General features: G+C 47.7%; 1 protein-coding gene across 6 annotated transcripts in view; it reads right to left on the bottom strand.

Annotated features, from left to right (window-relative positions):
* LOC105895221 (LIM domain containing preferred translocation partner in lipoma) overlaps positions 1 to 27,500 on the bottom strand; it is a 174,011-nt gene that overhangs the window by 39,826 nt on the left and 106,685 nt on the right. For all 6 annotated transcript variants that reach the window (XM_031574613.2, XM_031574610.2, XM_031574612.2 and 3 more), the window contains 2 exons: positions 25,056 to 25,682; positions 6,872 to 6,977 (listed from right to left, as the gene is read on the bottom strand). In XM_031574613.2, coding sequence (XP_031430473.1) covers positions 6,872 to 6,977; positions 25,056 to 25,682 — 733 coding nt within the window. The remainder of the gene's footprint in view (positions 1 to 6,871; positions 6,978 to 25,055; positions 25,683 to 27,500) is intronic.

The raw sequence follows: 27,500 nt of genomic DNA, 5'->3' as shown, positions 1-27,500 counted from the left end.
CCCAGTCACACGCGGTGTAATAACATGAGCGGTAAGGCCAGACGGGAAGGCCAATATGTTCATCTCTATGCATATGTTACCTGGCATGCGACGTGTAAAAGTACCCGAGACACCGCTTCTCACCAGGAATGCAATCATGCAAGTTCACTGCTGCATGAGGTGCAGTCCTAACAGCAGCGGGTGACTGCGCTGACATCAATCCAAAGGGCCTCGGCTGTGTTAAAGGCAGTGCAGTGGCACCACACCACACTCTGCCTGTGTGATATAGGGAGATGCGCACAGCGCAGAGAGCCTGCCAGTACATTATAAATGAGGCATTAAAATCACACGCAGGCCCTTGTGTCAAATGAATGCAAATGTGAGATTGAACCGGGGGATCCGTGTCACTGGAAAGGCTTTTCATTACTGATGCGTAAACTTGGAGTGGGGGTGGGCGAGCGAGAGAGGGAGAGAAAGAGACAGACTGAGGCAGACAGCAAGAGATACAGAGTAGAGGAGAGGGAGAGAGAGAGACAGACAGAGAGAGAGAGAGACAGAGAGAGAGAGACAGACAGAGAAGTGGGCCAGAGAATGTGTCCGCGAGTGGGAGAAGAAGAGGCTGGAAGGCCAGACATGAGTAATGAGAGATGCACTACAGGGTGAAGATACTGTAGGCTCAAAGGCGAGAAAGAGAGAGAGAGAGAGAAACAGAGAAAGAAAGAGAAAGGGAAAGACACAGAAGGACAGATAGCAGGAGAGAGCAAACAGACGAAATAAATAATGTATATCACCATGGCCAAAAGTGAGGAGGAGGAGCAGGAGCAGGAGCAGGAGCAGGAGCAGGAGCAGGAGCAGGAGCAGGAGCAGGAGCAGGAGCAGGAGCAGGAGTGTGAGGAGGAGCAGGAGCAGGAGCAGGAGCAGGAGTGTGAGGAGGAGCAGGAGCAGGAGCAGGAGCAGGAGTGTGAGGAGGAGCAGGAGTGTGAGGAGGAGTAGGAGCAGGAGTGTGAGGAGGAGCAGGAGTGTGAGGAGGAGTAGGAGCAGGAGTGTGAGGAGGAGCAGGAGTGTGAGGAGGAGAAGGAGCAGGAATGTGAGGAGGAGCAGGAGCAGGAGCAGTAGCAGGAGCAGGAGCAGGAGCAGGAGCAGGAGCAGGAGCAGGAGCAGGAGCAGGAGCAGGAGCAGGAGCAGGAGCAGGAGCAGGAGCAGGAGTGTGAGTGTGAGGAGGAGCAGGAGCAGGTTTTTGAGGCAAAACAAAAGCCCTGCTCCAGTGGCGAGGTCACAGCGTTTTAACACGCCACGCAGCCCACTTACTGTGACACACACAGGCGGCGGCAGCAAACACAAAGCTCAGCTCCTGAGAGTTCGCTGAGGGCGAGCGAATGAGCGAGCGAGTGAGTAATATGCAAATGCACTCAACCAGAGTATCTAGGACAATGCACAAGAAGCTGGCTGTCAGGGACCCTATTAATACATTAACTCAGCAGGCCCTTCATGAGGAATACAGGCAGCTGTACAGTACGCGTGTGTGTAAGACCAACATCATTCTGACCCATTTCTCTCCGTTAGTCAGCTTGCCCGACCCAACCCATCTGAGCGGTGGTGGGCTGAGCGGCCCCGGCTTGCCTCTGCTCTTCCAAGATTCTTCATCAACATTTTATGCACACCGTCTCATAAATTATGAGCGCTCTTCCAGCTGACATTATGAGGATTAACGGCAATTCTCAATTTTCACTCTACCGTCTACAAGACTACAGTTACAGAGAAACAGAGAGAGAGAGAGAAAGAGAGAGAGAGAGAGAGAGAGAGAAAATGGGAGTCTCCTGACATTTCAGAGAGTTCAGTGAAGGATGTTTCTAAGAGCAGCGGGACTTCCTCGTGTAGCACAAAGTCACATATCACATCTCCAGAAAGCCCCTTGTTTCAGAAGGAGCGCTTGTTAACAGCTACCTCATCAAACCTTTACACCATGGGGTCGTGTCCTATCCACGGCTAACTAGTTCCGTCATTGAGAGGGTCCAACAGAGTGCCCACACACATCAAACATGAACACAGCTGGAGTCAGCTAAGAGTCAAAAATGGGAAATCCACAACGAATTATAATAATATAAATAATAATCGTAATTAGTATATTATTATTATTATTATTATTATTATTAATGCAATAATAATAATACGTATTATTGTTAATATTTTTTTAAATCACACTCAACTGTCAAGTTAATAATATAGTATATAATAATTAAAATAGACATTACTATTGCCATAGACCACCTTCCTCAAGGCATGAATGCAGTCTGTGCCAAAGCATTAGCATTCAATCATGGAGTAAAAGAGCACAGAAGGGAAACACTCCTTTAGTGTAGAACCAGCTTCAGCTTCAGCAATCTTTCACAAGAGGCAGGGGAAACAACCTGCTTGCTGATTCATGACTGACTTCAGTCCTCTGACGCTGTGAAGGACTAAGGCCTATATGGTGTGGTTGCTCTTCCGGAATAGCCGGTCTTTGCAGACTAGGTAAAGGAACGCTCCTTGAGAGAGAGAGATAGAGAGAGAGAGAGAGAGAGAGAGAGAGAGGCCACGCACATGTGTGCACCTGTGCACAACGCCTGGCAAACAGGCACTGATGTCGCACAGAGCACCTACGCACCAGATGAGTGGGTTTACGATGACAAATGCTGGCATCTCAAAGAGAAATCTCTCTCACTCGCTCCCTCTCTCTCTACCTCTACCTGTTTCTCTCATGTACAAACATCATCAGGAACTCCTTAATAACAAAAAAAGTTATCTTTTTCTCTCTGACTGTCAATTCTTTATCAAGATCTTCATCATTCATTAAAAAGACACAATCAATACATGGGAAAGGTCTTTTTTCAAGTACTGATGATGGTAATCTTTTATTTCTACTGTGATGGGTGCTCTTTATCCACATTGCTGAGGTAGATGGTGAATTGCTACACTATAGCAACTTAGGGATCCTCATGATGCTTTAAAAGTCCAAAGTCTTCTCCGTCTCTCTCTCTCTCTCCTCCGCTGTCTTGTTCCTTCATCAGGAACTTAAACTATTACTACTACTTAAACCACCATGAACTACGGATTATCAGTGTGTCTGCATTCTGGCCTGTTACGCTGAACAACTTTGTAAGCTTGAGGTCAGTGCACCAGCAACTTCAGCTAAGCTAAGCTTTGTGTTCCGTCATGATCTAGGCCTCTGCCCTTCCGAAAGGAACATCAGAGCGATGGATCTGACAGAGACGAAACGCGAGATCCACGCCGCGCTTCCTCAAGAGGCCCGACTGACCTTCGCTTCTGCCGCGTGCTCTAATGGCGGTGGCTAATTAAGGGTTCATCAAAGCTATTTACGATAGCAGTAAACGGGCCGCTGGATGACGACAAAAGATAGAGTCCGGCAGAAAAAGCGACTGTGGCCTTGGACTTGATTCATCTGCTTAATTACCAGCCCTGGGGTCTCTCCGCCAACACGCCTCCAGCCTGCGCGCTCCCTCTGCACGGCCTTGTGTTTGTATGCTAATCACAGAGGGCCTCGGATCTTAAGGGCCGGCTTTCGTCCACACTTTTGTCTTTTCCTGCTGAGATAGGGTCCCATGTTAATAAAATTAAGCATATATGGGTTTTACAGAAGGATAGAGGGAGGGTTATAGAGAGAGGGGGAGAAATAGAAAGATAGATATATAAGAGGAGGGAGAGAACAAGAGAGAGAGAACGAGAGAAAGGGCATGTTTGAATTGCACACATGTGTATGCATGGATGTATATGTGTTTGTGTGTGTGTGTGTGTGTGTGTGTGTGTGTGTGTGTGTGGAACTCCACAGGGAGGCAGGCCGTGTTGAAGACGCTGTGTGGAGTGGGGGCTGAGAGAGCATACAGTACTCTCTCCCCGGTCTCAGCAAACGAGTCCCCCCCCCCTTAAACCTCCTCTTCTCCTCCCCGCATCTCCGCCTTTCCTCCCTGGTGTCTCGTTCAACCGTTAATCCTCATCCTCTTACTGCACCTCCTCCTCCTCCTACCCATCCCTCACTCCCTCCATCTCTCTCTCTCACTCTCCCTCAATCCATCCATCTCTCTCTCTCACTCTCCCTCTATTTCTATCCATCTCTCTCTCCCCCATTCCTCACTCCTTCCATCCCTTTCTCTCTATCTATCTCTCTCTCCCCCATCCCTCTCTCTCACTCTCTCCATCCCTTTCTCTCTATCCATCTCTCTCTCCCCCATCCCTCTCTCTCTCTCTCTCTTTCTTTCTCCATCATTTTCCCTCTCTTTCTCTCTTTACATTCCTCTCTCCCTTCTTTCGTTTTATACTGTGATGGGCTGCTTCCCCTCCCAGGTCTGCATCAGCAGACTCTGTATCCCTGGCAGCGTGTGTGTGTGTGTGTGTGTGTGTGTGTGTGTGTGTGTGTGTGTGTGTGTGTGTGTGTGTGTAGAGTGGTTTGCACTGGTGACCTCAGTTCACATGTGACCCATTTTTGTGTGGCTGGCTGTCTGGCTGGCATGCACCCCCCCCCCCCCCCCCCACCGCCCTCGGGCCAGCCAGCCTGAGTTTGCAAACACTGTGATCGAGTGGCAGTACGCGTGGACTACCAGGGCCAACGTGGGACACTCCAGGGCACTTGCTCACACATGCCCAGCAAGAAAGCAAAAAAAGAAAAGAAGAGGAAAAAAAAGAGAAAGGGAATGAGAGAAGAGAAGAGAGAGGAGAGAAGGAGCGAAAGGGAAAGGAGGACACCAACAAGTCAGCTTAGCTTAGAAAGCCTTTCAACTTACAAAAAAATTTAATAAATAAATACATACAAGCTACTACGATTCCTGCTTTAAGCAAGTCTAGCTGATCCAGCTTACTTCTAATGCAAACCAATTAAGGCCTATCCAGAGGGGCCGCTATAAAGCAACGCTATAAAAATCTTCTTAATGTCCGGCCCGCTACATATAGAACAATACATCTGCTGTGCATCTATTTATTTACCACTACATTGCAAATGCTCGGGGCTTATCTGGGCAGTCTTAGCAAAGAGCAGCATTGTGCAGCGCGGGCAGAGAGGCTTCAGGAGGCTTTCACATCAAACAGGTTCATCTGAGGAGAGCGACAGAAGAGCTGGAGGCCAGGAGTTCTTCAAAAGGAACAAAGGACCCGGGCAGGAAAGAGCAGGAAGGGAGCGATTTCAGACAGACAGGAAGGGACACATGTGGCATTAGTGCGCCCGTCCAAACACGCGGGATAAGGAGCGAGTATTTGAGTGAGTGAGTGAATGGGTGAGTGAGTGTTTGAGTGAGTGAATGAGCGAGTGAGCGAGTGAATGCATGAATGAGTGAATGAGTGAGTGAGTGAATGAGTGAGTGAGTGAGTGAGTGAGTGAGTGAGTGAGTGAGTGAGTGAGTGAGTGAGTGAGTGAGTGAGTGAGTGAGTGATTGAGTGAGTGAATGAGTGAGTGAGTGTTTGAGTGAGTGAATGAGCCAGTGAATGCATGAATGAGTGAATGAGTGAGTGAGTGAATGAGTGAATGAGTGAGTGAGTGAGTGAGTGAGTGAGTGAGTGAGTGAGTGAGTGAGTGAATGAGTGAGTGAGTGTTTGAGTGAGTGAGTGTTTGAGTGAGTGAATGAGCGAGTGAGCGAGTGAGCGAGTGAATGCATGAATGAGTGAATGAGTGAGTGTATAAGTGAGGGAATGAGTGTGATGAATGAGTGACTGAGTGAGTACGTTTGTGAAAGAGTGAGTGTGGGAGTGGGTGAACGAGTGAGTGACTGAGAGAGTGAGTGAGCATCTGAATGAGTGAGTGAGTGAGTTAAACTACAAATAATAGCCGCCTGACTGCTCTCACCTGTATTACTGGCAAACATTCTGGAGGTTAACAATAAGGACCCTCCTGAAAGATGACTTATACATTTCCACCCACCCATCCCCCATAACACACCACACACCAGTGACGATTTCCCTGCTCACAAGCGTGATGAGCAGAGATGTCGGTAAAGAGTGTGTCTCTCGTGTTTCCTCTTTTATTGGAAAACAGCAGAAGAAAGCACTGCTAGTAAGGCAGCGGAAGAAGGGGCAGTGACTACACTAACTCACACACAAACACACACATAGAGCACATGCAAGCGTGTACACACACAGAACACAAACACACATCCACACACACACACACACACACACAAATCACTATTTTAAGTTGCACCTGTTTCTCTAAACCAAGCGTGCCTTCCTCCTTGCCATGCAAATAGATACTTAGAGGACTAGATTTACAATGAGAGCTCATAAACTGGCAAAACTAAAAAATGGCGGCCTGAATAGTGCATTTTGTGTGCGCTGGTGATAAGCAGATCCTATTTCAAAACTATAAAACGCTTAAAATGAGATGTAATTTGTTTATGGCACAATAAGATGTCATTCATTTACATCACTATGTCACCTCTGAAGTACTCATTACATAGGGGTGGTTTAAATGGATAACGATGTAATACTATTCTAAGTACTCATTATATCAGGGTAGTTTTAAATGGATAATGATGCACTACTATACTAGGCAGGTTCAGTAGGACTGGTTCAGTGCCACTTCTCAGCTATTCCTCGGATATACCGGGCACATAGTTGACTACTTTGGTCACAATACTTAATGATACACGGGCTACTTTAACATTCTGTCATTACAGTGGTTTTCTGTCTAACAAGTCTGGTGCTGCAATAACACACGCAACTGGCCAGAGGAGGCAGTCGTCAGTGAACATACATGGATGCTGGACTAAGGCTTATCAATAATTTGGAATGTTTACACAACAACGTTGGAATTTTAAAGATCAAAGAGAGCATGTTCGCCTCCGTTTGCTAGATGTGAGCGTCACTCAGGTGTGCTCCAGAGCGGGTCGCTCTGTGGCTGTGCACTGCTTACCGAAGTACTCCTCAGTAGGGGGGTTGTCCATGTCGTACAGCATCTTCTTGGTCAGGCGCTCCAGCTCCTCCTCTGGCCGGGCAGTAGGCCGCATGGCAGCAGGGGCCTGAAACACACACACACACACAGCAGAGACACTGGTGTTACACATACATATCAGACATAAATATCACACACACACACACACACACACACACACACACACACACACACACACACACACACACACACACACACACACACACACACACTGGTCTTACGCATAGATATCACACACACACACACACACAGCAGAGACATTGGTGTTACTCATACATATCACACAAACACACACACTCAAGCAGGCCTCTGCACACACACACACGCACGCACGCACGCACGAACGCACGAACGCACGAACGCACGCACGCACACACGCACACACACACAATCCCTCAGCTGTCCCGCTTGTTAATGGGGAGGTTTGTGATCTGGAGGTAAAAGATTTTACTGGGGTGAAAGGGTAGTGTTTCCCTTTTGACCCTGCCTTGTGACCCTGCCTTGTAACCCATGGTGGTGGAATGATCTACCTAGTGCAGTCCATTCCAGTGACAGCCTTGGTACATTAAAAAAGCGTACGTACCTTTTTAAACATCATCTGTCTACTTAGTTGTTTAGTTTGAGGTATACTTTATAAGTGTAATAAAAGCTTTGATATTTGTAATTATTATGATTCATCGATTGTTTTAAATGTAAATTTGTATTTTAAATTGATACTTTTGCTGTGTGTAATGTTCTTTCTAACGTTTTTGTAAGTCGCTTTGGGAAAATGCGTCTGCTAAATGCCTTAACCATAACCGTGTAGATGTGCAGACAAACATAATAGTTCTCATCACGGATGGCGAGTTGGCTTGGACGCTCTCCCTTGAATCCAGCTCAAGGTTCTTGCCCTCTCACAAACACAACAGCACCATTTACAAATGGGTCACAGAGCACACACTGTGCCTGGAAACAACTTCTTAGAATAAAACAGGTTTTCGGTCTAAAACAGTTTCCAAAAAGGCACTGCCATAGCGCGCAGCTTCTAGCAGAGCCCCTTAAGGGCAGACCAAAGGCAACAGATGCAAGAGGGGAGGTGAGCCAGACAAGCCACTCAGTTGCCCATGAATGCTGCAGGGGCATGGGGTGGGGGGTGTTGGGGGAGGGGGCGTGGGGTGGGACGGGGTGGGCTGGGGTTCAACCCCAAGGACAAGGCCTGACTGTGGGCTAACAGGGTGGCATCTATCACCTTTCCCAAGGAAGGATCTGACCTTAACCTTGACTGCCCTCAAAGCCGGCGGCCCAAAGCTGACCGAAATATACTCACTACACACACACACACACACACACACACACACACACACACACACACACACACACACACACACACACACACACACACACACACACACACACACACACACACACACACACACACACACACAAAAACCAGAAACAGTATCTGCAACCCGGACCACAGACATGCTGATGGTGCATAATGGTAGTTAGTTTATGAACTACACAAATACACTCATACAAACTGTATACTGTTCATGGAAACCCATCAGGAAACTATAGCTTCTGGCTTCCAGTGTGTTTGTGGCAGATTCCTGCAGCTATAGCGTTTAACCTTTAACTAAGAAATAATAGCCAATGTTGCATTCATCTACCTTCTCTTACAGTGATTAGATTTATATTGTATAATATATGTATTATAATGTATATTTTGTATGTGCAATACGATATAAATAATTTATAATTTATAATAATAAATCATTTTTAATTTCATGAACTAATGAACTATGAATAATTGAAGTATGCCACCTTTGGTAACTGGCTCTCTAGCATCTGTTGTGGCATCGGGCTTAACAGGATGACAGTATAATTCAAAGCAAGATGGTGTTACTGATAAGGCACTGAGGAAGCACCACTGACACAGCCTAACCAAAACCACTAGAGACCAATGCACAACTGGTGTTTACATCATGACATAAGGTCTTCACAGAAGCACTTCCTTCCTGTGTGGTGGTGTGTGTGTGTGTGTGTGTGTGTCTGTCATGCTTGACAGTCACTCCTGGGCAGTGAAGTGAAGAGCCGCAGCAGTCTCACACTGCATCTGCCAACCCTTCACCTCACATGGTCCAACCAGAGATCACGAGAAGCACAAGACTGATGACTTCTTCACACTCTCTACACTGAGGCTCCGACCAATGAGAGTACAAAGAACCTGTCCACAACATGCACGCCAGGTGCCAGGTCAGACCTGGTGCTGATGAAGGCCAGACGCATCTCTGCCCACTAAAGAGTTGAGCCAAGGCCAGTGTTTAATTCTTCACACTCACTGCTGGTAAAAAATGAATGCCTTGTGTGGGTCTGAGTACATCATTAGCTTCTCTGCACTCTTCTAGACTGTTCTGAGTGGGCAGGGTGCCTTTGAGGGCAACTGAAAGAATGATAGAGAGAAAATAAACAAATGCCTGTCTCTAGACTGCCAGTATGGTTTAAAACTGTTATTTTATTTAACATTGAGGACTCATAAGATTAATTAGATTCAACATAATTAGTGCCATACGTGTGCACTGTTGACATTAATCAAATAACAAGTGCGCCTAGATGCTTTGAATTAATGTATATTTAACGCACAGAATGTATAAAATGACTTGTCCTATGGAGCGTCTCGCAGCCTCGGGCATCTATCGAGGAACATCATGTGAAATATATGATCTGTCACATGATATAGCCCCTTGCGGAGCAATCTACGGGTGCTTTTGGCGGCGAGCACACAGCCTGACAGGCTAGCTCATTAGCTTTGAGGGATCGCCACATGTGACCGACCTCTACACCCAAGGCAGGGCACAGATGCGGGAGGCTAGTGACCATCACCGCTTCCCATGCAACATTAGCATGGTACAATGGTCTTAACGTTTACTGCCATACAATGATTAGCCTCTCCCGCGATACATGCCAACTAATAAAAACATTACTAAATACGAATGTAAACAGTATATAATGGTAGCATAGGGCAGTATACTAGGATATAGTACAATAGTGTAGTAATGTATACGGAGTGTACATGTGTATTAGTGCTATGCTTTGTTTTCTAAACAAGGCAAAACGTCCAAGCAGGGAGGGTCAAAATAAACATATTTCTTGATTTGATCCCCAGGCGGATAATCCTCTGGTACCATCAGTGATCACAGAGATGCTTCAGATCCTTTAGAGAGACTAAATAAATATCTTTCCCCCGGTTCTCCACAGTAGCTTTGACCGTGGGCGGAACATGCTCATTACCAGCATGCTGTTAGACAGAGACAGTGAGAAGGCAGAGAGAGAGAGAGAGAGAAAGGAAAAGAGAGAGAAAGAGGGAGGAAGAGTGGAGGAGGAGAGAGAGAGAGGGAGAGAGAGAAGGATGTCTCCACAGTGCTAATCTTCGTCCCAATCAAAAACCACGACGGGGGAAGAGAAAGAAAAAAGGAGATGGATGAAACGCTCCCGTAATGGGAAAGTGGTTTTATACTTATAAACTTCATTTCTGTCTTATCCTCTTGCCTGATGTGCGGCATCATCCCACCGGCTGCCACTCTGAAGCACCTTGTTAAGAGAGTCTTTTGTGACAGCATGGAATAATTTCTCACATGAATAAGAAAGAGAAATTGCTTCCTTGGTTTGTGATTGCTTCCCACAATGTGCCGAAACACAGCGTTGGCAATCCACACACACACTCTTTGTGGGGAAAATAAGCATTCTTTCAAACATCTCTCTCGCTCGCTCTCTCTCTCTTTCTCACTCGGCCCTCCTTCCTTATTCCTTTCCATTATCAAACTTAGAGACAATCTGTTGCTGTTACACAATGGAAGCAACATACACCTGAGTCAATTACCGGTCTCAAAATCAGGACCGCATGAATGTGTATCACCTCAACGTATGCAGGCAAGTGTCCCCTTTGGCTATAATTAAGAGTTTATGTCCCCTCTGGCCACAGAAGTCAAATGCACACCACTTAATAACCCCACTGTGAAGACGTGTCTGAACACAACAGACACATCCGCTGTCCTGATTGTGTTTCTGCTTGTGCAACGTGATTATCTGATTGCTGGTACAGTATCCATGGTTTCCAAAACAGCTTTTTTATTTTGGTAGATTCTGACTCTAGAATGGATTGACAAAATTGATTGTTCAACAGATAGAACACATTCTAGAATGACTGAGACATTCATATTTCATTTTCATACTTGTGTCATGAGGACTGGAGAGCTGACCTCCTGCCGCGTGGAGGTGAGCGCAGCAGAGGCTCCGGCCTGCCCGCCCCCGTCTGCATCCCGCCCCCGCCGCGCTGTAAACCTTTTCACCTCCCCTCCCGACAGGGCATCGGCGATCTGTCAGGAAGCATTAGGGCGGCAGAGACGACACGCGCGATCACCCGCTCACTTCCCTTCCCCGGACGAGAGAGGGGAGGCGCGGCAGGGGGGGGCACATCCTAAAACAAACATCTCCCACCACCCGTCTCCATGACGCTGACCTTGCCCCGCATCGCTGCTCAGCCTGATGCCAGGTGAAGGCCATGGAGAAGGCGGCGCGGTAGAGGAGGATAGCCTACCGCGGTGTGGTATGTAATATACCGGAGATACCTAGTGTGGGTTTAAAAGGAGCAGGACTGAGAGAGGAGAGTACAGGTTATGATTAAGGACTCTGACGAAGGTTAAGTTCCTCTGGTCTTTGGATAGCCCCTATTTCAGCCACTTCCCATCCTCACCCCCTCCGGCGTCTACCCCTCCATCTCCATCACAGTGCGGTGGCCATGTGCTTTTCCTCCTGCCCTGCGACTGCCAGTCTTGCGGCCCTCTGAGCTTCACACGTGCGGCTGCAAACCTGGCGCCATCTCTGAGCCCTGTGTGTTTGCATCACCCAAATAAACAGCCAAGGCCTTGCACAGGATCTACTCCGCAGCGGGAGACCTTGGGTGAGGTTCCACTGTAAATGCAGTAAACAGCTGATTGCGGCTCACTGAGTAGGCTCTAGGGAAGGTGTACTAGATTCTGTATGCTTTTGGTCTCTCGCCAAAAAAGCGGTGTGAAAATTATGACTCAAAACAACAGGCATCAGTGGATGAGGGCAGTTTAAAAAGGGGATTAAAACCTCTGCTTCTATTTTTCTGACTGTGTCAGGTGTTATTTAACATAATTACAGTAGAGAGAGAGAGTGTGTGAGAGAGAGAGAGAGAGAGAGAGAGAGAGAGAGAGAGAGAGAGAGAGAGAAAGAGAGAGAGCGAGAGCGAGAGAGAGCCCTTGGAAGAAATAAGACAGCTTATTAAAATAATGATAGCAATGCAGAAAAAAGGTTGAAGCCCTGCCTGTTCCATTTGCGCGGGTCCACGTGGCATTGAGCCATTTGTTGCTGTTATTAAGACTGGGCTAAATGGCAGCTTAAGAGACTCAAAGCAGTGGGATGGGACTCAGTGAGGGAGCCGGAGAGGAGTACCAGTCACTTGCAGCCCAGAGGAGAAAACCACCACTGCCACCTGCACAAACACAACAGCACAGGCCAGAGCCCGTGCAGCCGCATCACACAGAAGCACAGACACACACACAGGCACAGACATAGTGCATCTACCTGGTGCAGAGGTGTACAGAAACACACACAGGCACAGACCAAAGCCAGTGCATCTATCTGGTAAAGAGCTCCGGTGTAGACAGGAGCCAGAGCAACTATGTGGTACACAGACACACACATTACACACGCATGACACACGCATGACACACGCATGATACACGCATGACACACAGGTGCCCATGAATGCCTGCACTGCTACCTAACACTACACAGGTGCCCAAGAATGCCTGTACTGCTACCTAACACTACACAGGTGCCCATGAATGCCTGCACTGCTACCTAACACTACACAGACGCACATGAATGCCTGCACTGCTACCTAACACTACACAGGTGCCCATGAATGCCTGCACTGCTACCTAACACTACACAGGTGCCCATGAATGCCTGCACTGCTACCTAACACTACACAGGTGCCCAAGAATGCCTGTACTGCTACCTAACACTACACAGGTGCCCATGAATGCCTGCACTGCTACCTAACACTACACAGGTGCCCATGAATGCCTGCACTGCTACCTAACACTACACAGGTGCCCATGAATGCCTGCACTGCTACCTAACACTACACAGACGCACATGAATGCCTCCACTGCTACCTAACACTACACAGGTGCCCATGAATGCCTGCACTGCTACCTAACACTACACAGACGCACATGAATGCCTGCACTGCTACCTAACACTACACAGGTGCCCAAGAATGCCTGTACTGCTACCTAACACTACACAGGTGCCCAAGAATGCCTGTACTGCTACCTAACACTACACAGGTGCCCAAGAATGCCTGTACTGCTACCTAACACTACACAGGTGCCCATGAATGCCTCCACTGCTACTTAACACTACACAGGTGCCCAAGAATGCCTGCACTGCTACCTAACACTACACACACACACAGACAAGTGCCTTGGATTCTCTTCCCTGTATCTGGAACGGGTGCAGAAAGACCCAGATCAAACTCAGCAGACGAGGACAGGATGCCGTGCCCAAATCTCTTCCACTGTCCATTCAAATAATGTCAGTGACACACTCCAGCACTATCTGTGTGTGTGTGTGTGTGTGTGTGTGTGTGTGTGTGTGTGTATGTGTGTGTATGTGTGTGTATGTGTGTGTATGTGTGTGTATGTGTCTGTGTGTGTGTGTGTGTATGTGTGTTTGTTTTGTGCTTTTCCCCTAGCAACATGGAGTGAAGAGTACTGATACAGTGGATGTGACCTCCTCTGCACAGCCAAACAAGGCCAGCCACGAGAGCAGGGGAGCCCCTGGCTCTGTCACATCGCTGCTGCCAGTGACGATGCCGATTAGCACTCAGCACTGTTTGGGGGATGCGTGTGTGTGTGTGGTCCATTGTCTGTGTGTGTGCACGCGTGTATGTGTTTGTGTTTGTTTGTGTTTATATGTGTGTGCTTAAATGTATGCATGGGTGTGTATTCGAATGTGTATATACTGTATATGTGTGTGTGTGTGTGTGTGTGTGTGTGTGTTGGGGAAACAAGGGGGTTCCAAAAGACCCATTGACTTTGTTACATGAAGAAAGCTCCAGCAGGCAGGCAGGCAGAAAGAGCTCAAGGCCAGCTCTCACACAGCACACACACACACACATACAGAAGGAAGCATCGCACAATCATCCCCCAAATAAAATAGGTCATATTTGTTTCAGCTCCAATTAAACAGTGAGGGGGGAAAACCCTTATGAGCACACGTTTTGAGGACTGCATTTGCAACACTGAAAACATGTGATGGAAACACAACAAGAAATGTGAGTACTTATTGCGGGTGAACCTGCGCTGCTTTCAATAAACATTTTCAAATGTCATTCGGCGAGGAGGAAGCCGGCGCCGGCACCCGATTAGAGACACGGTTACTGTTACCGCGGTTACTGTACCGCGCGACAAATGCACCGCGCGGACCGCTTCCCTCCTGTGTGTGTACGCGCGCGCCAGAGAGTGTGCGTGTCTACAAAAAAAACTAGGTCAGGTTTTTTGGTAACTGACATATCCACTTGCAAACAGATAAGTGGAAATCTAAAGTGCTAAGAGGGGGGACCGCGAGCAGCCGGGAGGGAAGGAAGAGGACGGGACAGCGCTGAGTGGTCTGCCGGGGAAAGGCGGCACACACACACACCGGGGAGAGAGGGATGCGCTTGGCCCAGACGCACGTGTAATTAGCAAAATACACTAAACACTATATTTCCCAGACGAGCGCTCCCTGTTCTTCCCGGATGAAGTAGCATTATGTTTTCCCCCTCTCTGCTGTCGCTGCTTCCTTCCTGCCTGACCTCGCTGACATTTATTTGTATTTAAACGCGTGTGGCGAGCATAATGAGGATCTACACAGGTCTGCCCCGGCCGAACGACGGTCCTGGCACCGTGCTCTTCCTCTGTGTATGACACGTTCTGGACGCGGACCCCTGTCATTTGGCCGGCGGTTCGAGACTGTGGCGCAGCCCCGGGACACACACAGACACACACCTTCTGTGACCGAACAATTACAGGCAAATGAGGGTTCATTTGAATGAGGCTTTCTAAAGGCCACGTCCTGTCCAACACCAATGGCATCAATTATGTCCTCTCCACAACAGACACAGGGGCTCGAGTCAGGACAGGACACTTCCTCATGGCTGGCACTCAGTGGGAAGAGAATGTATTTGGGCTTGTGTGTGTGTGTGTGTGTGTGTGTGTTTCTGTGTCTGTGTGTGTGTGTGTGTGTGTGTGTCTGTGTGTAGATGTGTTATTGGAAGAGGTTTTTCCGGAGTATCAGAGGGTGATTGGTTTTGTTCACACACATACACACACATACACACACATGCACAAAGATAGACAGACAGACAGAGAGAGAGGGAGGGAAAACAAAAGAGGGAGAGGAACAGGGAAAAGGAAGAGAGAGGGAGGGAGGGAGGGCGAGAGAGGAGGAAAAAGAGTGGGGGGAGGGAGAGAGAGAGAAAGAGAGAGAAAGGTGGAGAGGGCAAGTAGGGCATGAAGAAGAGACTAGGACTGACAGGCTTTAAAGTCAACCAGCCAGCAGGGGTCGCTGTTATTCAAAGGGAATCCAGCCATGCGCTCCCTCCCAGTCCAGTTTGGAACCTGTGCAGAATCCATTCCAGGCCTCATTCACATGCATGCACACCTCTAGCAGTAAGTGTCAACTCCAAAGCAGAGAAGTGAGCGGATTACTGTTAATCTGAGGCGTATGGGGCGGGCGTTCTGTCTGACAGGCCACAGTCACCTCCAGCCTGCTAAGGTGACTGTGGGGAACAGGGGGCTGGTGTGGCTGAACTTAAAAAAGTGAAAACTTATGGTAGAAAAGAAACTTCCAGTCGGGAGCCAAATACTGTACATTTCCAATAAAACTACACCAGTGTTGCTCACAACTTTCTCTCTTTATCTCTTTATCTCTCTCTCTCTCTCACTCTCTCACTCTCACTCTCTCTCTCTCTCTCTCTCTCTCTCACTCTCTCCCTCCCTCCCTCCCACTATCTTTCCTTGTCTCTCTCTCTCTCTCAGAGCAGAATAACTGAAGTGGTTCATGTCGTAACTGATGGCCTGAGCTTATCCTGAGCTGGTGTAAGCGGAGCGAAGACAGCGAAAGCAAGTAAATAAACAAACGCTCCAGATGCCCGAGATGGCCGTAGCAAGAAGGGCCTCTGCAGCCTTGTATTGATCCAGCCGGTTATTTACTAGCCTAGGCCTGCCTGTCTGCCTGCCATTCCGTCCAGACGGGCAGGACAAGTGTGTGTGTGTGTGTGTGTGTGTGTGTGTATGAGTGAGGGGTGTGTCAGAGCATTATTATTTATGGCCACCCCCCCCCCCCCCCCCGCCCCCCCTGCTCCGGCCCGATGGCGGCCGCTGATCTACCGGGGCCTCAGCACTGACAAATGAACAGCACCGGCGCTGCTGTCAGCAATTTCACACGGCCAGCCACGCAGCCCAGCAAGAGCAGGAAGGGCTCGCAGTCACAGCTCTGGAATTTATTTCTCTGTGTTGACCACGCTCTTCAGAGTTACTGTTATGCAAGAGGACTTGGGGGTGGAGCGTAGTGGGGCTGGGGGCTGTGGAGGGGTGGTCTCCCTTCCTGAACTGGTCTGTGTAGGGGCCACGGTGGAAGCTTCTAGAGAACAATATTTCATGTTGGAGGTGAAAGTCGATCCCTGGATGGTGCGAGTGGGAGGGGAGGATGGGGAGAGGGGGCCTCACGGCAACCCTGACAGTGGTCTTGGCACACAAGGCACACGTGGTGGTGGTTGCTCTCAGCGAAACTTTCCGTTCTGCTCGGATCCGCAACCAATATCTGCCTCTGACCTCTGCTCTGAAACATTCAATAACCAGAACCCTCCGTCACAGACTACACACCCTGCCCCCACTCGCGCGCCCCCCCCCCCCCCCCCCCCCCCCCCACCACCCTGCCCCCACCTTAAGTATGACCTGGATTCCTCTTCAGGAACTTTGCAGACCAAACCTGCTGCCAAAACTGTCCAATTATAGCACCCGGGTCATGACATATCAATGAGTGCAATCTGTCACAAGGTGCGATTATATGACAAGCCTTGTTGTGAAATGAATGCAGTTGGCTGGTGTACACAGGGCAAGACGCATCGCCTTTTCGAGGACAAGGTGTGAATTAGTCGACTGGCAAGGGGCTCCAAATAGATCTGACTCCCGAAAATTGTGCAAGATCATCTATTCCAAATGGCAGGAATGTGCCTGCTAAATTCATTCTAAATTAGATTAAGTGCAAGAGAACAAATCTCCCCATGTAGCTACCATGAGAGCACAGCCTGTACCTCAATGTACAGACAGTACAAGCAAAAACAACAAGCCATAACTCCTTTGTTTTACTTTTGCTTCTCTCGTGTTGTGGCTCTAGTGGCCGATAAAACATGCACTAAGCTCAAGTCGGGCAACCCACGACGCGTTCAATCTCGCTTCTACACTTCTTCTGTCCAGAAACATTTCCCGACACAAACTAAGGGCACCAGTATGCCCAAGGTTGATTAATAATCAAAGCGAGTTTTTCATGCATTCCTGAAGGAATGCTATCTAAGAGAAGTCGCAAATTTAAAATAAAATAAATCTGAAAATCATTAGAAAATAGTGACTGCCCGCTAGACTGTCTGAGGTCAACCTGATGCGCTGTTTAGAGAGGTGCTCTATACATAGAACTGTACTAACAGCACGAAACCTTCTCTGATAGATTAAAAACTAATTAGACGTCAACACTCCCTCTGAACTCCCTCCATGAACTGAGTGCGCTCACTTTCTGTCTCCGTCTTAGATCTCTAATTGCAGTGTGTCAGATGTCAATGCCACCTTCCCCGTCACATCCTCCTTTTATTTGCCACACGTACAGGGCTGTCTCCCCTGACAACCACTGGATGCTACCATGTTTTCTTTGCATATGGTGATGGGGAGCGGGGTGAATGTGTCTCTGGCTTTCAGGAAGTGCTAAAGTGCCTCGGTGGTCTCTGCCTGCTTATTATGCATTGCTCTCTTTTTCGAGTACAGAGCAAGAAAAAGGCCTGTCCGAGTCAAGTGACAGTTTGGTTTACGTGTTCAGAAGACCAGGGGCCTCATGTACAGAGCATTGTGTCCAATTCACACAAAAAAAACGAAGCGTCCGCACGACGCTGGAAAGCTGCATACACAGGAAAACAAATCAGATGTGTGAGATCCTGCGCACGCAAGACTCCACGCACCTTTTCTTTCTCCATCCTGATCAACGACAGTTTGAGTGCACATGCACATGCACATTCACATGCACCACGCGCCATGCTCCGTCCTCCCTCAGTTACACTCATGTAAATATGCTAATGACTATAAACAAGCCTAGATGACGCCCCCAGGCACACGCAAGCAGCAAATCAACCAAAAAAGAAATCTGAGCGGACGCAAGGTGGAAGAGCCCTTATATGATGCCACGGCAGGAAAAGACATTTTATTTGGTAATCTGTCATCTGGCATAACAACATTAGGAAACAGTTGGAGTGGCGGCGTGTGGCATTGGCTCGAAATACAGTGAGGTCAGAGCCGCACAAAATAATCCTCGGTCAATCTGGGAGTTGACAAAATGCATACATCTTGATGTGTTATCATTTCAATGATGTGTAGATTCTTTTGAAGAGTAATAGTTTTCACAAGTAGCAGCATGTTGCCAACTGACTAAAACACTTGCACATGTGCGCACCTCAGACATGAAGTTGGCCTGGCGGAACGCATATTCTCACGTTCATTTCACTCATCTGACCGAGAGCATGAAAAATGGCATAGGCAACATTTTTGACCGTACGCAATGTTTATACATGAGGCCCCAGAAACAATGAAACAAGCGCAATAGGTAGCCGAACTGCCAATCAAAAAACTATGTCCTGTCCCATTGCAAATGCACAAAGAAATGACAAGGTTTTAGTTTAGGATGACTAAAGTTTAAAGTAACATTAGTTCTTCAGGGGCTGGCAGCACATTGTAATACATACAAAAAAAAGAGCATTTAAGGGTTGAATCTATGATATTAGCACTGGACTATTTACCTCCAGGATGTTACCGCTAAGCTATTGACCTCCAGTCTCGTTTGCTGTGAATTAACCTTTTACCTCCAGCTCCCACCAGCATGGGCCGTGGGTGACCTTGGCGCTTGGCTAATCTTAGTGGAGCATGCCAGGCTGTTTATTTACTACAGATAGAACTGCACTCTAGGAATCATTCACGTGTGCGTGTGCGTGTGTGTGTGTGCGCGTGTGTGTGTGCGTGTGTGTGCATGTGATACTGGAGGCAGTTGGATGGGCTGAAATTTATTTATAAAACATCCTTGTGTGAGGGACTGTCCTCGCACCACTCCTGGCATGCACGTGTCAGTAGTTCTTTAAAGGCCACTGGTCAGCCCTGATTGGTCAGCCGAGGGCATAACAACACCAGTCTCTCCACACATCCTCAAGACACGTGCTTCTCGCTTCTGCCTTATTTTTATTTTCAGTAAACTACTACTACTATCTCTTGCTCCATCCAAAACAGCAAGAAACCTCGGGGTCATTATTGATGACCAACTGACCTTCACGGCCCACATCGCCTCTGTCTCCAGGTCGTGCCGCTTTGCGCTATACAACATCCGCAAAATCAGGCTGTACCTAACCCAGTATGCCACCCAGCTGCTGGTGCAAACCTTGGTGAGCTCCCGCCTTGACTACTGCAACGCCCTCCTAACGGGCCTGCCGGCTTGCGTGGTGAAACCACTACAGATGATCCAGAACGCGGCGGCGCGTCTGGTGTTCAACCAACCGAAAAGGGCACACGTCACCCCGCTACTCATCGAGCTCCACTGGCTGCCAGTAGCTGCTCGCATTAAGTTCAAGTCACTTATGCTTGCCTACAGAGTGCTTACTGGTTCTGCTCCCACCTACCTAAATGCTCTTGTAAGGGCAAATGTTACACCCAGGACGCTGCGCTCGTCTAGTGAGCGTCGTTTGGCACTGCCGTCCGTGCAAGCACGGCAATCCAGACTATTTTCATTTGTAGTTCCACGTTGGTGGAACGAACTGCCTAGTACTACCAGAGCAGGGGCGTCCCTCTCTACCTTCAAGAAGCTTTTGAAGACCCAACTCTTCAGAGAGCACCTCCCCTCCTAACTGGCACCTGACTAGCGCTTAACTTGCACTTCAGCAGTTACATTCCTGCACTTCTTTTTCCTCTTTTCTAGGTTGTTGTTTTTCTAATTCTCATGTAAAGTAGTATTTATTGTTACACCATGCTTTTTTATTGCTCTTAGCTTGACTGTTCTCTCCCTTGTACGTCGCTTTGGACAAAAGCGTCTGCTAAATGACTAAATGTAAATGTAAATGTAAATATTCAAAGCATCAGCCATTGGACAGACATGTCCAAATTCTCTCTCACTCTCACTCACTCACTCACTCACTCTCTCACTCTCTCTCACTCTCTCTCTCTCTCTCACTCTCTCTCTCACTCTCTCTCTCACTCTCTCTCTCTCACTCACTCTCTCACTTACTCTTTCACTCTCTCTCTCACTCACTCTCTCACTCTCTCACTCTCTCACTTACTCTTTCACTCTCACACACTCTCTCTCTCTCTCTCTCTCTCTCTCTCTCTCTCTCTCTCTCTCTTGAACAAAAAGGTCAGGTCGTGGTGGAACCGCAGACTCAGTCATGGGACCGGGGGCATCTTAGGTCACGGTGCCCCCCCATGACGGTTACACAGAGGGGGTAAACATGGAGGGCAGCTATTTCAACCAGGTGCTGCCAGTGACCTGTGCAAACGCTGCAGAGGTCAAAGGGCAAGACTGGGTGTGAGACGAACACGAGAGAGAGACAGAGAGAGAGAAAGATGCAGTAGGGAGCAGAGACATACAAACACAAAAGCGACAGGCAAACGTTTGACAGCTGAAACCATCACTGACCTAACTTTAGGCGCCTGCAGGGGTGGAGCGGTTCAAAATAATCCTACCCCCTGTCAAATGTCACTCAAGCTCAGTAATAACAGGAGTCATCATCCAGCTTAGCCATCCCCCAATTTACAGTGACAGAGACAGACAGGGAGAGACTCACAGAAATTGTTAAATTAACTAGCAGCCATGTTTTTTTTTCTCCCCCTTTCATTTGAAAAAGACATCAAACACTGGCTGGCGGATTTGAGTAATTAAGTGTCCTTGAGCTGCGGCGATGTGAAAAGCCCTCTCACACACCTTCCACTTCACATCAGAGCAAGCCAATCAGAGAAAGGCGCCAGGGGGCGCCAGCCAATGAGCGGGTACGCCAATCAGCGCATCTGGTCACAAGTGTCGATTATAGACTTCTAATGACACTGACCTTCGATGAATACTCCTCATTCACACCCAGTGATCTCGGTAATTAGATACAGAAACCAGACGGTCAGACCCCCCGTGGAGCAGCTTTCCACCATCTTGTCAAAAACGTGATGTGCATTGAATGGTGAGAAATAAGCATAAATACAGATGCTGACCAATCTGTAAATTGCCCAGTGTTTTCGGTTTATTTATTTATATGCACCAGATTGGGAAGCCACAGCCCACTTTCACTAAGCAGATTTTGCACCGCGGGGCTAAGGTTACCACAATGTCATAACATCGGGCGTGAACAGATTGATGCCGATAAAAAGGGTAAAGTTGACAGACTTCACTTTTACACTAATCTGGCTTTTATATTGTGTTTCTCTTCTGTGCTGGGATTAGGGCCGGAAAGCAAAGCGATATGGATGGAAAATAAACAGCAAAGGAGATTACCACTAAAAGGCAACTAATAACCTCAAAGATCACCGGGGTCAGGACATTAGGGGTAAATATGCATGAAAGGGCCAAAGTGCTCAGCATATATTAGCAGTATGGACTAATACGGGGTATTAACAATGAACAATACAAATAAAGACATATATATCATATGGGATCGTACGGCTTTAGTAAAACCAGGGAAAGAACAGGAAATCCGGATGTGAGAGAATCATGCTGTGGTGTTCGACAGAAATATGAGGAATTTCTGAGAGAGCCAGCGATTTCCCATCTGAGCAAAGGTTCGGGATTAAAGTGCTTTTTCAGAACCTTGAAATCGCCCAGCTGTAAGTCACTAATACAATGCATAGCACCGAGATGTTTGTTCTCCCTGGACTGAAGTGTATACCCCCCCTCCCCCCAGCACATGGCCGATTGTTGTTGGCTTTGAGAATGACTCAACCAGTTTAATGCTTTCAGCTTGACTTGTTTGCACTACCGTGTACACAGCTCTGGAGGGGAGGCCATGTGCTACACGGCTGCAGTGCTATGCGCCGTCCTGGTGGTCCAATCGCAGCGGTGGGTGGTGGGAGTGAGGAGGATCCCGGGCTCCCCACTGCCGCTAACACAAGGAGGATACGACCCAGGTGGACGCTAACGTTACCGTTTCTGAACTGGCTTTGGTCCTGGTCTGACCCGGATTCGGCCCAAGGTCAGCGGCCCTCTGAGAGGTCTCTGTGACATCACAGGAGCAGGTGCGAGTCGTCTCTCTGAGTGAGACGGCGTCATGCTAATTAGCCACGCACCGTGATCTCATCAAGGGCCCGCGCTCCGGCGGGAAAGCCATGCAGGATTCACCGGATGAAGGGCAGATCAGTTTAAGAGGCCGGAGCTAGCTGGGTAAACACCACTCTTAACATGAAAAGCCAAGCTTCAGATCAGGACTTCCACCTTTTAACAAATAAATACTGTTGCCAGGAATTTTAAATCCCAATGATGTATCGGGCCATGTGCCAGAACAGAGACCTTGGTGCCTTTTTTGGTAACCCTCTGTGTTTACAAACTATTTTATCTGGTTTGACTATCCCTTCAAGTGAGCAAAGAGAATCTAAAAAAGGAATTCTTAAAAATAGACATATATATCATGCTGTATTTAATTCTAACAAAAAGAAAGATTTGCTTTTATCTTAAAAATCAAAGGAAATCACACAGATCCACTAAACGGCACCTTTTGTTTTCCTAATGCACCATACTGAGACCAGAGCAGTCATTGCAAGCAAAACGTACTTTTTTGTTTTCGAACAATATTAATTAGTTTCTTTACACATAAAGATGCACGCTGCAACACAGAGCTTAATTTTGTGTTTAGTAAAACATAGTCCTTGATGAGCTATTCCCCGAGGCAGGGGCAGCCCTCTTTGTATTTTTTTGTGAGCATAAAATCCTTGAATTAGGACGTACTCAGGGGCCTGGTACTTTCCAGAGATTGCAGCCAACAGAATGTGTTGAGACTGCAATGGCTGCTTCTGTAGGATGATCTGTGGTGATGACGTCCTCCGATACCTCCATAAGGTCTCGAGAAAATAAATAGATAGATAAATAAATAAATAAATAAATAAATAAATAAACGAATAAATAAATAAGCACACATAACCTCCCATTCTCACACCGGCTAAAAATACCAACTGCCTTTAATCTCTATTCTCTTTTCAATAAACCACACAGCCATCCATGCTGATTTAATTACCTTCAAAGGACCTATACGTATTTGAAGGCTGAAAACATACTGATGTTCTGTATACAGTGCGTTTCTTAGTAACCTTGATAGAATTGAGCCACAGCATTCAAAAAGGGAGAAAGCGACTGAGGCAAACTAAGAGGGGGCACGTAGAGATACCATAGAAAGGCAAAACTGTCAAGGAAGATTACATTACATCACTGGTGTATAACGTATAATGTAATGTAACTCGATATTTTATTTCCTGGGGGTAATTATAAAGATCAAATATTCTTGGAAAGATTATAGGGGATAACTGCTTTTTCAAAAGCCTCGAGGTAGCAAGTGTTCCTTTTGTGGAAGTCTTGACGTCAGAAGTAGTGACCTAGAAGTTCTGCTGAAGGCAAAGACAATGATATGATAGCGAAAAAACCTTCCGCCAATTCCTCTTCCAGTCAATGTCAACACCTTGTGTATTTATCCCTTCTGAGCATTCTTCTTATCATCCCTGACACTTTGGATGTCGATCACTGGGCATCCCTAAGGCCATTCTTTACATGGGCTCCACTCTATTGATTCAAACGATTCCCAGGCACTGGCGTTCCTACCCTGAACCTGAAAAATGTCAAGTATGCTCACATCCTTGCATACAAAAGACACTGTGCAAGACACGGTGTGAGAGACACTATTACTGCTGGACTGCACAAACACAGCCACGAAGAGCGGTTCACAAACTATTTTCCATCTTACTAAATACATATTTTGAGTTGTTAACAAACTGAACACAGTAAACAATGTTAACAATTTTCAGTTGAGGTGACCTTAGACGCTGAAACTACACGAACTGCTGGCACCAACAGTAGTACTCTAAGTGAGGCAACCATCCACTAGATTGTTTGAGCTGAATCTGACTTTTCTGGGTAAAAAAAGATACCGTAGATAGGACAGGGTAAAGCTGAACATGGCGAAGATAAACACTGTCTTTTGTTAGACAAATGAAATCAGATGGTGTAAACCCCTGTAGAAAAGGCCTGTTAAAAAATTCATAAAGGTTAAAATAACTGTTTATTCAGAACATTTCAACGAAGGACGGTAAGAAGCTCCCTGTTGCATTGCCATCTGAAGCAATTAAAATGTAAACAAACACACACACCGCATACAAACTTGCTTGCTCAAACACACACTCCCACACACACGGACGCACACACACACATATACACACAGTGCCTGCGAGAAACATACAAAAACACATGCATTCATATGCATAAAGGAACACAGACAGACAGACAGACAGACAGACAGACAGACAGACAGACAGACAGACAGACAGACAGACAGACACACACAGACACACACACACACACACACACACACACACACACACACACACACACACACACACACTTTCAAAGCATTTCCATGCATTTTTTATAATGCCTGGGTTAAGATAGCAATGTGCCGAGATGCACCTGCATTATGGTGTGTTTTTCAAAGACACGTGGAAGCATCAGATGTCTGTTTGGTAATGGCTTTCCATAGCAACCCAAAAGAGAAAGGCTAATGTGCTTTCCCCAGTGTGTGTGTGCCCCAGGCCCCCACCCTCCTTCTTACCTTCTGGGGCACAGGGGGCCCTGTGTTGTAGGGCACCAGGCTTGGCGGAGCCTCCGAGATGTAGGTCTTCTTCGGGGTCGGGGGCTGGTAGCTGGCCTGTCCCTGCGGAGCGCCCAGGTGGCCGGGCTCGGCCCTCCAGGTGTTCTGCCCCCCTCCGTAGCCGTAGTCAGCATAGCCAGGCTGCAGCGGCACCGGTGTGAAGCCAGGTTGTGGAGGCCCGTAGGCAAAGTCGGGCCCCCGGGGCTGAGCCGGCATGTACTGCACCGGGACGGGCCCTCTTGCCTGCTGCTGCTGCGGCGGCAGCTGCCCGTACTGCTGCTGGGGCGGGGGGTGCTGCGGCCCTGGCTGTGCCGCCCTCACCTGCACGTTGAAGGTGGGCTGGCTGGGGATGGAGGCCGTGGTGTACGAGGCCGGGACAGGCTGCGGGGCGGCCGCAGGGCTCTGGAACAGGTGCTTGGCCACGGGGCTGGCGGAGGCTGGGGGGCCAGTGGAGGGCGCCGGCGAGCCCTGGGGTTTAGGGGTGGACTTCTTGGTGGCGGTCAGAGGCGGCTGCGTAGGGATGACCATGCGCTTGTAGCCGGTCACCGGAGCAGTGGAAATGGGGCTGGTGACAGCAGGGCTGGAGTTCTGGAAGAAATGAAAAACACAGAAGGAGTACACATGTGAGCAGCAGTCACCTCAGGCTCACTGGCGGTCTGCTAGGTCTACTAGGGGCCGTTGGCTCTAAACCATCATGTGCATGGAACTTAATGTGACCATCAGCCAACCAGCTTGAATAAGAATAAGAACCAGCTAAAAAAGCGGACTTTTAAATTTTCATGTAAAATATAACTACTTAATTTTAATGATCGCTTCTATATTCCACCCTAAAGGACACATTTGTGGTTTGTGGTCATTTTCTAATGTTGCCCTTATGTGTCTACACACTCATGTGTTTGACACTGATGACAGCTAATGAGAGTGGAACTGATGGATTCCAACAGTTATGCCATTTTATGGTGCAGCATTCCTCAGCTTCTGGGTGCGAGCTGTCCAAGGATAAGACTATTCTGGTGGATATACTGTTTACAGTAAACCCTTATCCTGTGATGGAGTGCCATGATGCACGAGACAAAAGTTTACTGTCCTGGGAAACTGATTCAGTCAGGATTTCATGAGAAGCGTTCATGATCAGAGGATTAAAGACAGCTGTCATGTTGAATTCCTCAGTTTCTAGGTATCACTTTTGATTCTGAGGACAATAAATGTAATGGCTATCATAAAGTAACCATCCCACAGATGTGATAGCCATTTAATTGTCTTGTATCAGATACTGCTTTATGAAGGCGGTGGTACCAACACCAGGACTGCTTAGACGAGGACTGGGGGGGGGGGGGGCATCCTTGCGTCGGTAGGATTTATTCAGGCAGTGGCTTACGGTGCAAGTAATTATCCTGCCTGCCTCTTCAATATCGATTTGCAGGGGTTAGCTAGCCGGCGCGGAGTCCTCTGCTTCGCGGGACCATGTCCAGCCATAAAGCAGGGCTAATAAAGCGTGGAGGAGGGAATAAATTGTTTTGGTGGAGAGAGCCGTGATGGCAGTGTTGGCAACGGCAGAGACACTTGTGCTGACGCTAGCTGTCCGTGTGGGAGAGGCCGCTAAATCAGGGAGATTTGTGTGGCGGCGGCTTTGAGAGCTGCTGGTCAGATATGAACTCCGTGGCTCTCCGCTCCGCCCGGTGTACGCGGCACCCCGCATAAAGCGCTTCCATGTCCTTCAGTGTGCTATAGCCGGCCTTGTGCGCTAATCACAAGCACATTCTGCACAAACAAATGCGCTTGGCTACAGTTGTCATGGAAATAACAATTAGAACTGGCGTCGAGGTTCCAGCGATGTTAGCAGGAGTCAGAAAAATTACGTGCTGTTTTTAACCTCGCTGTCTTTCTCTCTGGTCCAACAGACTGTGGCATGGAGTGGATCTAGAGACACAAAATGGTGGATATAATCTTAACATAACTGCCTTAACAACAAGACAAAGTCTGTCGTGACCTAAAAAAGTGACTGTTATTAACCTAGGTTGTTCTTTTTAGGTTAGTGCCTTAAGCCATCAAATAAAAGAGAAAGATAAAAAAAAAAATGGAATCAATTACTGCCTATACATCCAGGCAAGAGTAATGTGCTCTAGTCATAGGATCTTTCTTATGTGTGCAACTCTGAATCATCAGATATAACTTATTGAAACACTCTGCACATGACAAACTGCTTTCTACATACATTAATTCCACTGAACCATCCTAGGGGTTCACAGACTAATCAAATCTCATATAGAAATAAGACAATGAAAACACACCCCAGAAATATTTCACGCTTGAACTATAATTTCTGTCTAAGTGATTAGTACTGATGTTTATGTCTGTCTACTTATGAGCCCAAAAAAAATGGAGCTCTTGCCCTTCGGGAAGAGA

The sequence above is a fragment of the Clupea harengus genome, chromosome 10 (genome assembly GCF_900700415.2).
Source record: "Clupea harengus chromosome 10, Ch_v2.0.2, whole genome shotgun sequence".
Lineage (NCBI taxonomy): Eukaryota > Metazoa > Chordata > Actinopteri > Clupeiformes > Clupeidae > Clupea > Clupea harengus.
Note: the sequence above shows the minus strand (reverse complement) of the source record. Positions and strands in the feature narration are given on the sequence as shown.